The sequence below is a fragment of the Neopsephotus bourkii genome, unplaced genomic scaffold (genome assembly GCF_033783945.1).
Source record: "Neopsephotus bourkii isolate Nb327-2 ecotype Australia unplaced genomic scaffold, CSIRO-AGI_Nbou_v1 NB_1765, whole genome shotgun sequence".
Lineage (NCBI taxonomy): Eukaryota > Metazoa > Chordata > Aves > Psittaciformes > Psittacidae > Neopsephotus > Neopsephotus bourkii.
Genome location: NW_026902239.1, coordinates 5,847,523 through 5,862,622, shown reverse-complemented (window position 1 = coordinate 5,862,622; position 15,100 = coordinate 5,847,523). Strand labels below are relative to the sequence as shown.

Below are 15,100 nucleotides of genomic sequence, written 5' to 3'. Positions count from 1 at the left end.
GCACTGAATTCTATGCATGGAATGGGAGATGACTTGCTATTCCTTTGAATATTAAACGATAACTGCAAAGCAGTTTAGATAACACCTAATTTACTTATGATTTTTCTGAGGAGCTGGGGAATCACAAGATTAATGCTAGAAGCCTTTGAACAGTGTGGCTCTTTTCCTATATCCTTCTATGATTTTCTCCTGAAAAGAGATCAATGGTATCTGGGAATGCTGAGATTTTAAAAAGCAAACACTTAAAACTAATAACAGTCATGTGATTGCAACAAATCTGGAGGAGATCATGGGACCATAACTGGAGGGAAAAAAAGTAAATATTTTTCTGTATCTAGATTAAGAACAATATCTCGTAAGTGATTTCCAGTTCGGAGATACCAGGGAGGCACCAAGGGTATGCTTGAAGATTCAGATGCACTGAGACATACTGCTGACTTAAAAAGGCAGAAAAAAAACGCCAAGAGCTGTCTCTGGGAGAGGAGGGAAGGTATGTGTGTGGATGAAAGGGTTTTAGAGAGAGAGAGGAAGGGAGAGAGAGAAATAAGAGATTTCCAGTGCTTGTGCTTTAGTATTTCTTCCTGAATCTGACTTTGGCAATAAATGAGCTCCAGGCTGGTGGAGTTTCACTGCCTTTGCAACTGCTGAATGGGGAGCTGACTCCTTTTCTTTCTTTCTTTCTGGGAAGGGAGCCAGGCTGATGGCCCATCCTCCCACCAGGGCAGGGGAAAGTGTTCTGTGAGCTCTGAGCTATTAGGTAACCCAGGCTGAAACAAAAAGTCCTATTGTGGTGTGGCATTTGCCCTGCCTGCCCCACCAGTTAAAGGGAAGCATATTTCCTTCTTTCATCGTACACAAACAAACAAAAAGAAAATAAGAATGCCAGTTTTTCCCACAGTGCATGTAAAAATGCATTTCAAAATGTAGCGTATAGTACCTTACAGGTTCCAGTTGCTTAAAACATGACTTGACTGTCACACCTTCTGGTATTTTTAAAAGTGTGCTTATGCCAAAGACAGTTTAAAATGTGTTTTAAAAATGTTTGCAGGTATAAAAGACTTGAAAGAAGCGTAGACCTCTGAACTGAGTGACCCCATGAATCACGCTGCAAAAACAAACATGTAGGAAACCCTTCCACTATCAAGAAAGTACCAAGTTAAGTTTTGGCCCAAAAGATAGCATGCAAATGAGAAAAACTGAGGAATTAAAGTTGTCTCAGATGTTACCAGTTTGTGTCATAAATACACCTTAATGCCACCTCCTTCTGTAAAACTTTTCAATAGAAACACAGTTTTATATTGGATAATTTTTTTCTGATTTAAGTAGCACAGAGGCTTTTGTCAATGATAAGACTGTGGAGTATTCCTGAAAGAAACAATCATTATGGTCTCCCTGTAAGTATCAAAAAGGCATTTATCCGGATTGATTAAATCCCTGGTTACTTTGCTGCCTGTGTACTGTGCACACCGGCACAAGCTCTAGAGTGTCACTGCTCATCATTCCAGCCTAGTGAAATAAGATCTAGGGAAACACGGGACTGCTTTGAAGCGTCTTGGCTTATCTGGAGGCTGGTTTCTGTTAAAGTTTCATCCACACTATTCTCTGCAAAGGTTTATGCAGAAGAAGGTTTATAAAGAGTGTCATCTCAAAAAGTGAAAGCATTTAGCATACTGATATGTGCTTTATAAGTCATAGCAGCTTCTGAAAATGAATAGTCAAAGACTGGGTCAAAGGAGCTGAGGCTTTAAAGCGTGAAACTTTAGCAGCAACCATCTCTCCTCATGCTGTAGTCAGTGTTGCAGACAAAGAGAATTTCATGGAAAATGTAATGAAACGCATAGGCTGTGTGGTGGCAGTGGGCAGTCCCTCGCTCTCTGGCAGCACCAGTTCCATTTCCTCAACATTTCCCTAGTACCTGTCCTCTTCAGCAGTCAGAATAGAGTATCTGCCATTATCCACAGTTAATTTTTGCCTAAATCCTCTCTGTCTGAAGTAGATGACTACTCCAGTCCTGGTGAAATACATCTGCAACTTTCTGTTAGGTGTAAAGGAAGCCTGTGGTGGCAAGCCTAGGTAGATTTAGATGCCTAAACTGCAAGTATTTCATACTGGATGTAAACCTGCTGGATTAATTTGCACTGAAAGTTAGATGTATGCCACATAGTGTTGCAGCCCAGAGATACTCTTGTATTAGTCTGGGGAGAGGTGCAGGAGACAGGAGGGTAGCAATGATATGTTTCATCATGAATATGGCTATCTTAGGAAAGATGTGCATGGAAAACAGAACAAAATGATAACGGAATAGGAATGGCTTCCCCTGTTCCCATTCCTTCCCCTTATACCTGTGTTGTGCTGTGCGATTGAAGCCCTCATATAGTATCTGCAGTGTTATTTCTTACATTTCTAAAGGCATGGAAACATATCTTATGTCTTCAAATATGAAGTTTCATCTATTGTGCTACATAAAATAGAAATGTCAACTTCAGCAATCTGCTTCCATACTCAAAACTTGTAAATAATTTGCATTTTAATTTCATTAAAAAAGTTTAATATGTTCAAAACTTGATCTGTTTTGGTAAGAGTTGTCAATTTGAGTTGATGACATAACAATTTCATTAATAAGAAAATGGAAGACTGTTGAATAGTTAAACCTAGTTCAGGTAGTGTCTGGAAAACTTATTTTCACTGAAGACGAGTTCATATAAACTTATTTACCCTCCCCCCCCCCCAAAAAAAAAAAAACAACTTTAATAGGGAATTTGAAATTGATTCCTATAGCATGTTTTTCTCCATTCTTCCACTGTGGTTAAAACTCATATATTCAGATCTGCCAAGATATGATAAATCTAGTTCAGGATGTGATTCAGTCAAAATACAGCTATGTACAGTCTCTGCACTGTGAAAAATTGGGGAAAAAAATCAATTTTCTAGTGCTTCAAGGTCTTCACTAAATGGTAGCATCAGTGTTTGGGTTTTTAGCTAAGTCAGAAACCTACTTAAAACTCGATGGTAACTATATAGTGTTACATGTTCATACTTAATTTAATTTCATATTAAATTTTCATAGAAACTGTTGATAAATAATTATATATAAACTTACATAATTATATAAGTTTATTATTATTATTAGGTTTAAGTAACTGAAACCCTTATGAGGCCTATGGAAGTGTAGCATAATAATGATTCACTGGGAAGAATTCAGATTTTTGGATTATTTAGAATTCTTTTCAGATCTTTCTCTAGGTGTCTTCATCATTTGTTTGATTTTGCAGAATCTTCCCTGAGATTTTGCCTTGACGGGTCATATATAGCTATAGTATTATTTGAATTTAGCAATCAAAAACTTGCTTCATTCTCAATAATTTTTGTGTATTTTTTAAAAAGCCAGTTTAAAAGTATATGTATTTTCAGAATGGCTACAATTTTTTTACTAAATCCTGGCACTGTATCTTTAAACTATCCCTTGCCCTGTGTTTGTAGATCAAGATAACGTCATTATTTGTTTTATGGTAGCCATGAAAAGTGTCATGGTAGCAAAGAAAGTCTTTATTATACTAAGCATTGTGCAGACAGTCTCGGTGCTAAGGATTTTGTTGTCAAGATGGTTATAAAACTATATGTAAACAGTGTCAAGGTCAGCATCTAAAAGATGTTTGAAGGAGTTTTCTTTACTACTCATTCTCATAGCAGTGTCACAGACATCCTGAGCCATATTCTTCTCATGTATTTCCATCAAAACTGTTTCACTTAATTCCCCATCCTCTTCTTGGGCCACTACACAGATGTGGTCCATTCTCTGGGCAGCGAGTAGAAGCTGATGAGCTTTCACCAGGGTAATTTGCTAACATTTGCATCCAGGTTCTACAGATCACTCAGAAGTGGTATTAGCACAGGCTGAGGAAGCATGTAGACATGCTTTGAGATGTCTCTGTGTCTGCAAAAAGTTCTTCTTCCTCTTCTTTCGCATTAGTGTTAGAGCTGCCATAGCTCCACTATGCAGAACTGCTTCCTCCAAGCCCAAAGCATTGCAGGCTCCACTCAACCCTGTTGCATGCCTACCAATCTGGGAGGGATGCCCAAGGCCGTATTTGATGCAGTAGATGGGGGAGCTCAGAAAATTCATTGCCAGAAAAATTTACTGCTGATATTGCAAGATTTTTCAGCTGTTCTTAGTTTAAGTGTTAGAAGGGATTTCTCACCTGTGTTGCATTATGATTTTAATACCATGAGCATGTGTACAATAACACCTCATAGAGCAGGACCAGTTCATGGTTTAGCATGTAGTGTAATAACATCCAATAAAATCATTTAAAAGGATGTTAATGTTGCAAAGGAAAACATCAGAAGCAAGGAAATGCCAGAACTAATACGGCCTGTGGAAACCCAGTCTCTTACCCATTATAGTGCAGAACTTACTCTATGACATACTAGGCTTTTGTGGGGTCATCTCCTTTTTTTAAGCAAATGTGTGGTTAGATTTTTCCTTTTATGTTCCTCAGTCTGTAGTTGCTAAACATGAAGCATCCAAAGTCCATACTTAATATAAAATAATTTGTTATGTAAATATTCCTAGTTTAAATATTTCTCAATAAAAGTTCTTCGGTGCTTAATAAATGCATAATTTTCACAGTATCCTCATATTGTGACACTCATAACTGTGTTCATACTTGAAATCTGATGAACCAAGGCAAAGATTAAGGCATACGTTTAAAATGTTTACTAGGTAGGAGCAGGAGTAAAGAAAAAGTTTCTTTTTATAGCATCTAACACGAGAATGTAAGTAAATGTGGTGTTAGTGAAAGTTAATTATTTTGAAAACAGTCAGCAAGGCAGATTAAGAAGGAAAACAGCACATCTTAAGACAAAGGAAACACTATTTAGTCTTTGATCAAAAGTTTTCTCAGTGATTTTCTGTTCACCTTCAAGGGTGGTGTAATTTTAGGAGTAACAAAATGTGTATTACTACTTGAGTAGCCTTAAAGATCAATGGTGTTCATTCCATATGGTGACTTGAAAGAAAATCACATGCCTGTTCCTCCTTTAAGAAATAACTTTTTTATTTATTAAATCTTTTCTTTCAAAGAGGGACACTGAAGATATACAGTGAAGTTTACATTTAGTCTCAGAGGAAAAGACAAGCCTGTACTATGAGCTTATGCTGTACGTTTCCTCAGAGAATGATCCTCTATATACCAAGCTGAAAACCTGAAATATTCCTATTTAAAAAACAAACAAACAAACAAAACAGCCAAACCTTGTTTTCATTGCCGTATTCTTGAATATAGTACTTCTTTTTTTTTTTCCTCAAGTCTGTAGCATCTCACAGGAGGCGAGTCCTTTTGGTACAATTGGTCCATGGCTTTTCTGCTACTACCTTTTAAGTTATGCCAAAATTTGCCTTTTTTTTACACAGGTAGAGCATAATCTTTCAGCCATTACTTTGTAAAGTTGGTAAAGGCAAGATGCGATAGTAGTGGGAGTAGGGATAGGACAACTCATCTGTAAGTACTCAGCTATTGCTTAACTGGGCAAACATCTTTCCCCATAGAAAACAAGGCTCTTATATATTGTGTGTGTTCAAAGTACTGAGATAGCATTAATGTATGTCTGAATTATCTTTTTGCTTCTGTGCCAACTCATACCACTGGACCTGCCATCACTTTGCAAAATCAGGGTGTTGGGATGTGCTGGCGTACTGTCAGACTTTCCAGCAACTGACTGAAGAGAGTGGTTGAGCTTTCCTAACCTGAAAGTTCCTAACCTGAACTTCCCTATCTTTCCTAACCAGTTTAAATGTAACAGGCAACCTATCTATTGGTGGAAAACACACAAATGGCAAAGGAATTGGAAAGAAATGTATAAATGCCAGTAAATTTAACGGTAAAGAGATAACAAAAATAGCCTGGAAGTGAGTATATGCTAAAGGGACCAAGAAAAAGGAGCTTTCCTTTAAATAAATTAAATATATTTATATTTTAATTAATTTTAATTATGTGATTTAATTATATGTAAGGTCTTTGTTTTTTTATAATGAGAGCTGATACTTCTAAATACATTATATTTTTAATTATTTTCAATTATATTTCATGTGTAAAATTAGAAGATTCTTTTTCTGGCCAAGTCCTCCTGTAACTCTGTTGAGACAATCTGCTTCTGAAAGTACGCACTTCCTCTCAAGGAATATTTCAATTCTAGTCTTTTTGAATGATTTTGAATTTGTTTTTTGAACAGTTGCCTGTGATGTTGACACTCGGTACACTAATTTGAATGAGTATTTCTCTTGTTCGCGTATTAACAGACACTGTGGGAATTTTTCTTGATATTTGATGACGTGCTTGAAGCTCAAGTATTTTACTGTATTTCAGATCTAATATTACGTTAGTAACAATGTAATGAACATAAAGCTATAGCAGTGAAGCTTGCATATAAATGTTTATGAAATAGTGCCTGTGTGTTTTGGAGTTTGTGAGCCTTCACTCTCATGTTGAGTTGCTGCACCTTCACACCTCTCTAGCACATTTCAACTACCAAGTCCATTGAGTAGCACAGGAAGAACAGTGAAGAAACAATCCAAGAAGAGCAAAACTAGTGGTGATGAAACAGAATGTTTGAGGGAGATATCTATAGAAATCTGTTTAACTGTTGAAAGTCTTGGTCAAAGTTTTAAGTGTAATTTTTATATATATATACTTAATATATATAAATAAATATATATAAAATATATTATATATATTAAATATATATTTTTATATATATATATATATATAATTTACTAAGGGTGATCTTGCACACTCATCCCTGTCACAGGGAGATTGGAAATAGATGATCTTTAATGTCCCTTCCAGCCCAAACCATTCTATGGTTCTACGTTTTTTTCAGTATCTAGATTGCAAGTGAACAACAAAAATGACCATCTGTTGAACCATAGAAGAAGTCATGATGCAAAGTATTAACAAAAAATTGTCATTGAACACTTACAAAGAACATGGGGATGTCGCTATGTCAGTCACATCAAGGGAGTCTGAGTGACCAGGATGTTTCTAGGTAGCTTTTAAACAATGGAGTTTTGAAACCTCCCACACAGCCCTGGATTCTGCATTAGCACGCAGTTGAGGGAAGTGTTTTTTTGTCTGCTGAAAGTACAAGAAATTTATATTTCCAAGAGGTACAACTAAATTTTTGCAGGGTATCTTGAAGATCCCAAGGCGATACCTAGTCTGCAAGAGGACATATTTGTCTTTTTATTTGAAAGCGTTGGATTTTTTTTCAGCTTTAATTAGCCTACAGCAATATATTGTAAAGATTAAATTGGGAGTTGAAATACCTTTTATGAAATTATATATTGTAATTATGGGTGAAAATGGTGTATGTGTTCATTGATGCAATAGGAAAATACAATTAACATACAGTTAGCAGATTCACAAAATGAAAATTAGCGTATGACTTATTTAGCTAACGCTGAGCTTTGCCCCAGAATCTGGTGTTTATTATTGTGAGCTTTAGCAGGAAACAGAAGCTCTATCAATTGGGAAAACATTTCTTCACTGAGCTGAGAACAGTATGGCTTTCTCATTTCGAAGTGGGGAACCTGATTCTTTGGTTTCTTTGTTCCCAGTTAGACTACTCCCAAGCTATTTTAGCTGAACATTTTACATACTAATGGAGCCTGGGGAAGTGTAGTTGGCAGCTGTTCATGGGATAATAATGAAACACACTGTTTAGTACTGCATACTGCTGCTGTAAAATGCGGGAAGTATTTTATAGAGATCATGGTGAACAGAGCTGGATCCACTTTAAGCGCTCTAAGTGCGTGAACTGTGAGCAAGGAAGTTGTGTTTCAAGTGAAAGTAATTGGCACTCGTTTGATTTTGCAGGTAAAGAAACCGTGTACAGAGTCAGATGCTTCAGAGCCGCAGAATCCCAGGTATGGTACAAGAGGGCAAACACTGAGTCACTGCAGCGTGGTGGTGGGGCGTGAGGCGGAGCTCTGATGCAGCTCCATAGCAGCAAGAGCATGAGAGGCATGTTTTATAAAAGATGGATGGATCAATTTTAATTGATTTCACTCTGGAAGGGTTTTTTTCGCCACTTTTTCCCAGTTAAAGGTGAGGGCTAGCATCTAGTTTTTTTGGGGTTTGGATGGTGCCATAGCACTGAATTGTCATTCTCATTTTAAAAAGCACAAACTATTAAATAGTGTAGGGAAATCTGTGTAATCAAATCTCACTTTCTTTTTTTATCCCTTTTCTGTATACCTGAGTCTTGAAGTTTATTGATAATGTAGTTTATTTTCAGTGTTGGCAATTCAGTCTTTATTGGGGCAAATCCAACTTTATCAAAACTTCTAGTTTTCACCTATAAAAACATGCCTCTATGTTCGTAAGTTGGGACAAGGCCATACATACTTTAAAAAGAAACTTTACAAACATAGTCTTTTTTAATTTCATGTACATAGGTAAAAGGAAATAGATTTACCTTCCCTATTTTCCACATGTATATATGTGTATGGATAAAGTTGAGCAGGTGAAGTAGTAATTAGTTTAGATTTGCCATTAAACATACATCTGCCTGTTAATTAGTAAGCTGTTGAGCTACAACATATTACTTTCTTCAGTTTCCAGTGGTTTGCACTGATTTTTGTCTATCTTCATCTTGCTTTTTTTAGAAGACCTATTTCAGTTACACTGAAACTCAGATGCTTTAATTGTGAGTGGAGAGCCCCAAAACAAATCTGACATCACACTAACATTGTGATTAAAACTCAGAAAAGCGAAGTAATACAAGGTTTTCTCCCAGTCCCATCCTTCACCATGTATTTGTGCCTCTGTTACAGTAGGACCCTCTGGGTGTCACCTGCAATGTCCAAGGCCAGTATAGTATCTATGGCTTGAGCTCTGCTGTCTACCATCGGAATTTCTTTGGTTAGCTGGTATCAGTTGTTATCACAGCCTTTCATTTAGATCTCTAAGAACTGAAATATATATAAGGGAATGCAAAATTTGATGTCCAGATGCACTTCCAGTGAAGTCAATAGCAGTTTTGCCCTGGACTTCAGCGGTCATGTTTTGCCTGTCAGTCCTCGTTTAATAACTTCTAAATGAAAAAATGTATCTGCTGTGCTGCTGCTTTGGATTAAAATTTATTATAAGGGGCAAGCTCTTTCCAAATACTTTGATGGCATGGAAAACGTTAATTTAGTAAAGCACTCGTGCATGTGCGTAGATTTAAGTGTCTTGCTTGTGCAAATAAGACTGGTTTATCTCAGGTCTTTAAAAACTATGAAGTCCATAGTTTGATTAATTTCATCAGAGTATGATATTGCAACAAACCTGAGGACCCGGAATACAATGTACTGTCATTATTTCTGCATATTATAGTATCATAGAATCAACTAGGTTGGAAAAGACCTTTAAGGTCATAAAGTCCAACTATTATCCCAGGACTGCCAAGTCCACCACTAAATGTTTACATATCAAAGTGAGGAACACTATTTTGAACATCTCCTTTGCATTATCCTTTTAAGCAGGGGATATTATCAGACAGCATATATAATAGTTGTAACTGAACTAAGCCCTCTCAGAGTAGCTCCACAAGGGAAAAAAAAGAAAATAGAGTTTTATAGAATGTTCTCAAATTCAGAACCCTGACATACAGGCTTCTGCCAGTTATAAGTGTTAAGGAAACACACTGAAATCCCAATCACAATTAGTTAGGAAAATCCTGTTACAAGTTCTTTCATAGTCGATTTGTGGTTATTATGAGCTGTAGTTAAATTCTTCATACCAACTCTGAGGAATAGATTACTTTTTTCCTCCTGAGTGCTAAAGGGAACCCAGATTACAAATAGTCAATCTGGAAGCTAAATCTGGTAGTTTAATTATATATATATATTTTTAGGGTGTGTTTTCAAGCAAAGATGCTTTACATTTTGAGTGCCACAGCCACAGTCTGAGGCTATATCGGATACAGTTGGAATTAATGTTCCTGAACTGAGTGGGTGCAGTGCTGTGCATGCAACCTGCAATGGGATTGTTTTTGGTCAGATCCGAATCCGTGATTTGACTTTGGTTTTGCGGAGTAATCCCTGTCAGAGGTTTGTCTGGAGCGGCGCTAGAGGGCACCGCGCCGCACGCAAAACTTGAGAGCCTGGAGCAAGGTAATTCTTCTCTAAACAAGGCTTAAGTGAAAACATTGCACATAAAATGAAACATCAGCACAAAAATGAATGCTGGAGACATACAGCCTTACAGAATGGCTCCTGGCTTGGGACCTAAGGCCAATATCATTCATTTATTTAGCTAGCTTTATAGTCTGTTGGTTTTGGATTTGAAACTATTACAATAAATGCAGATGGAAAGTGTTTTTACAGTAGGGAAGTAATTAAATTGGGTGTGGGAACTTTGTCAGGAGAATTCTTGGAGTGACATGTGTGTATCAGCAGATTCTTTGTCTTGCTTGGCCTTGGTTTGTCTTTTAGAAAGAAACATTCAAACTGCAGATGTGACTAGTAAATTTCTTTTTAAGGGTATTTACTAGTCTATGCAGTATTATATCAATATCAAAAAATGTGTTCCAGAAGTACCCAGCTATACATACAGTAAAAATCAACCTTGCCAGCACTTATTCATAGAAAATGGTTATATCAACAGGTAAACTGCACAGATAGAGAGGGAACCGGTTAACTGAAGTCACGGTGGATAGGTGAATTGTTAGCACAAAAGGAAATGTGCATAACTTTTCAGTATCCCTGTCACAAATTTTGATTCAGAAATGATTTTATCTTAAAAATTCTGTCAAACATTCTTGGGATTTATTTACCAAATCCCTACGAACTGGCTGTGCTTTTATTCCCAGGTGTTTAGTTATTATCCCTAAATGGTGGTGTTATACTGAATCATGGTGGTTATCGTGTTAATATCGTGTGTTAATATCGTGTTAATATCGTGTGTTAATGTCGTGTTAATATCGTGTTAGTATCGTGTGTTAATATTAGGGCATTTTTTCTTCATAATTTTGTAATAAAAATCAAATTCACCCTCAAGTCTGGATAGCCATCCAGTCATGCAAAATACTTACACCTTCCTGGAGCTGATAGTGTGTGAAACAGAGGCAGTAAACAGTTGGGACTTGCCAGCTGTCTTACTACAGGTCTGGATGAGACAGCCAACATGCATGGGTGGTGGTCCAGCATCAAATTCACTAGTGAGTTTAGGAAGATGAATTCCTGTGTGCAGAGTGTATAAACATACATTGCTATTAATTTTCTTGTATGATGGATATACATTCAGATGGTACAAATTCCACCCATGCTGAATGGCTCCAGCATGAAATATAATGTTACACAAGAATTGCTAAAATCTAGTAGATTTACCTTGTTTGCAATTATTAATGAGCTCTCTTTTTATATGGAAAATTAAATAAGCCATTTTAATTCCAATTTTTGTTACCTGGAAATTTGCAAACTACACTTATAGCCTCCCACCTCTCCTTCCTCCCGCCCCTCCTCCACCACCCCCTCAGCCCCCGACCTTAATGTGGAAAAGAGTTAAACACTAGAATTATATGTGATTCTGAATTCTGGTAAAATGATAAATACCAAGTTCCATACTTCTGCTCACACTCAGCTACAGCATGTTCGCTTCAGCTACGTATCCCAGGGCAGCATCTTTCTTTGCAACAACAGACTGCTCTATAAGTACATGTCTGCAACCCCAAAATCCTCCTTCCTTTTCCCACCAAAGACCAAAGTCACATCAGGAATTGAGATCTGACAATAAATACGGGTTTTATGGGCTATAAAATGAAACAGGGAGGAGAGAAATGAGGGAAACTAGAGGAAGTGCCTGCAAATTGAAATTTTGCATGGTCTTCTCCTGCTTCTTCAAAGTCCACTGACTGAGGAGGGGGCAGAGGAGGAAATCATGCATATTTACCCTTTGGAGAGGATAGAAGAGTCTGCAGAAGAAAGAAGATTTTACTGACAGCTGAGACACAGTTTCTTTTTTTCCTGGAAAATGGCCATACATTTCATATACTTTCCCTCTTTAAACCATAATCTTTATATTATGAGGATGATATCTATGGGGGAAAAAGGGAAAACTTGAAATTTCTGACAAATATTTTTTGTAAGCTTGGGATGAAAATTAACTGACTACCTTATGAAAATATATAGTGGTGCCAAACAGACATCACTTTTGTATTCACAGAAAGGCAATGGACCTTTGTATTGGTAAGTTAAAGCAGGTCCTGCGGTGTAAGAAGTCCTCTATTCTCGTTGAATAATTTTTGCTGTAAAGCTGTGGATCTAGTATATCAAGCTATATCCATTCTTCCTGTCTTGTCTTTTCCTTTATATACTTTTTCTTTATTATTTCTAAAAGCAAAAGAAAGAGAACGTAAGCTGCACTTCAGCAAATCCTCTCTTTTAATGCTTTATCAGATGCTATAAGAAGAGTGTATTCAGAGCCGTTATAGCTATTGCATTAGTACTAGCTAGACAAAATTCCTGTGTATTACTGAACTACATACTCACTGGTGATGATCACTGGTAAGTACTGAATCATATGTGCAGATACAGCTGCCAGATAAACAGGCTGTCCAAAAGAGCACAGAGGGACTTTTAAATGTGTTAAAAAGGTCCCCAATATTTCAATTTAATGTGGGTTTCAATGAGGCCTTTAGTGTAGATTACAGCTGTTCATCAGATGATTGCTGTCCTCTTCTTCCACACCCACACTGCTTAGGAGTGCACCGGATAGTAAGATTTAAAAGATGGATTCCTATTTGTGTTTCTTCATCTTAAAAGTCTTTCTTAAAACTTCTGAATGAGAAATAGACTTTCACATTTTCTCACTGGTCTCATTTTGATGGTTTTATCTCATTCAGGATGTAGAGTGCCTGTACATGTCCAGAGACAATTACTGTCATTAATGCATTCGCAAGTAAATAGATGGTATTAAATGTCAGTCAGAGCTACCACAGTTTTCATATTCAGTTACTTGACTAAGGTTTGTTTTCTCTTCAATTTGGGGGCACTGTTGTGAATACAGTGTTCACTATACTCACTGTATCTGAGCTATGCTAATACTACATGAGTGCACTACTGAAGAGTGCTTCCATGGCCATCTGTATGTTTAACAAAAATGAAAAGGAAAATAATGTATCTTTTGCATCTTATGCTAGACAGCAGATCATCAAAACTATCTCATAGCAGTTTGGACTGTGTAAAATACCCCTGAGATTTCTTTTTCACTGACTAGTTCCCGCAACAAACCCTTTGCAGTCTTATCTCAGGGTGATAATAATGTTTGATTCTTTCAGTCATGTGTTGGCTTTATTTTAATATCATGTAATTATCTATATTTACCAGATCTAACATCATAACTTCTTCACCCACACCCAAGCTTTACTGGCATCCAACAGATTCTGTGATGAAGCTGTCATGCCTTTCCCATGATAGTTTGAACACAGTTGACCCTCTGCATGCCAGTTCTGCATACCATACTGGGAGAGTGAGACCAGCACTACCTTCATATTCATTTGCAGTTCAAGAGAGAAACAAATAGTTGTTGTTACATGGTGAAGAGGAGCTTTATGATTGAGCTGCCAAGAAAGAAAAGCAAGCAATATCTGCAGAAATTGTCATTAAGGTTACAGCATTTGTAATAGAAAACCAAAACATAGCATTAGTTACAGAGTAAAAATGGGGAAGCTCAGACTACCAAGCTTTCATGTGTTGTTTTGTCACATTATGCTCCCTCATTTGCTTCTCATCCACATCTTAAATTTTTTTTTTTAGAAGGTAAGAGTTTGTTGTCTGTAAGCCATACGTAGTTTATGCTGGCTAGAGGATAATTTAAATGCTTTTCTGAGTCAGGAGTAGTGTAGCTCCACTGTTTCTCACACTGAAGAATCTGTGAATAAATGGGCTTCATTTAAAGAAATGAGATATTGAGAGGACTCTGATTTAGACTCTGAAGGTGAGGTTAATCTCATGCTGAAGTAGATGTGCAAAGTAGGCACTTCTGAGATGCCATTTATCTGATGTTTCTGTTGATTGTGAAGACAGTGTACTGTGTACCTCTTCTCCGAAGCAACCATGCAGACTCCACCAGAAATCACCTGTTGCACTGCTGATTTATTACACAAAGACCAGCTCGTTACACAGTGTGAGCATTTGGAGTGGAATGGAAGCATTTAGTTTGATTTTACAGATTCTGCTTTTCTGCAAAACTGTTCATATCCATAAGGGAATATATGCAAAAATATTTTTCTCTAGCCAGGAAAAAACACTTTGTGACTAACTGTGCTAGTATTTCAACTTTGCTGTGAAAAGACAGAGTAAATAAAGTTGAAATTGAAAGATTGCCACCAGAAATTTTGGAAACTTCAAGATAAAATCCAGTTAACAGGAGGGATAGTATATGTTGCTATAATATAACATTCATGTCACCAAGGCCACTATAGTTATAAATACTTCACCTAAGAGAAACGTTTGGCAGGATCATACCCAGACTTCTCAGTCAGGACAGTGGCTGGCAAAAAAGGAATCACAATTTTCCAATTATAAAATACGTTGTGGAGTAAGATTTCTCATAAAGGCTGCATTCTGGGACACATACGCTTAGCCTGAGAGTGAATGTTTTATACAAGTCTGCTACTTGTTAAGGGTTTGGTGCACTTATTTAGAGTGCATAACTCGTAGGCAGTTGGAGTCAAATCAGAATAACATAATTAGTGAAATGACTATGCAGATACATCTAACTAAATGACATACAGCATCCACGACAATTGCACGACAGTTGCTACAAAGAGTATGTTGCCTTGCTATCCACGTTTTATTTTCAGGCATGTACTTTTCAGGCAGCATAAGACTTTCCTATTTTTAGAGCTGACTGTGTGGTATCTCTCTGCCTGGTCTATGCTGATGTTCTCATTTGTTAACTTTAGAAACTCAGTCTTCTGATTACCAAAGGCCTATTGAAGCTGGTCACTGTCTGCCCATTGGTTTTTGTTGGCTCTGGATCAAGCCCCCAAAGAGCTCTAAAAATATATATGATATGTTTACAGAAATTACAATAACCTATTTAGAGTGCAAACA

At 37.0% G+C, this 15,100-nt stretch overlaps 1 protein-coding gene across 16 annotated transcripts in view; it reads left to right on the top strand.

Annotated features, from left to right (window-relative positions):
- The window catches only part of EYA4 (EYA transcriptional coactivator and phosphatase 4), a 147,305-nt gene that overhangs the window by 68,400 nt on the left and 63,805 nt on the right, over positions 1 to 15,100 (top strand). For all 16 annotated transcript variants that reach the window (XR_009729206.1, XR_009729207.1, XM_061378155.1 and 13 more), the window contains exon 3: positions 7,875 to 7,924. Coding sequence is in view for 14 of the 16 variants with exons in the window: in XM_061378155.1 (XP_061234139.1) it covers positions 7,875 to 7,924 (50 nt within the window). In the remaining 2 variants the exon portion in view is untranslated. The remainder of the gene's footprint in view (positions 1 to 7,874; positions 7,925 to 15,100) is intronic.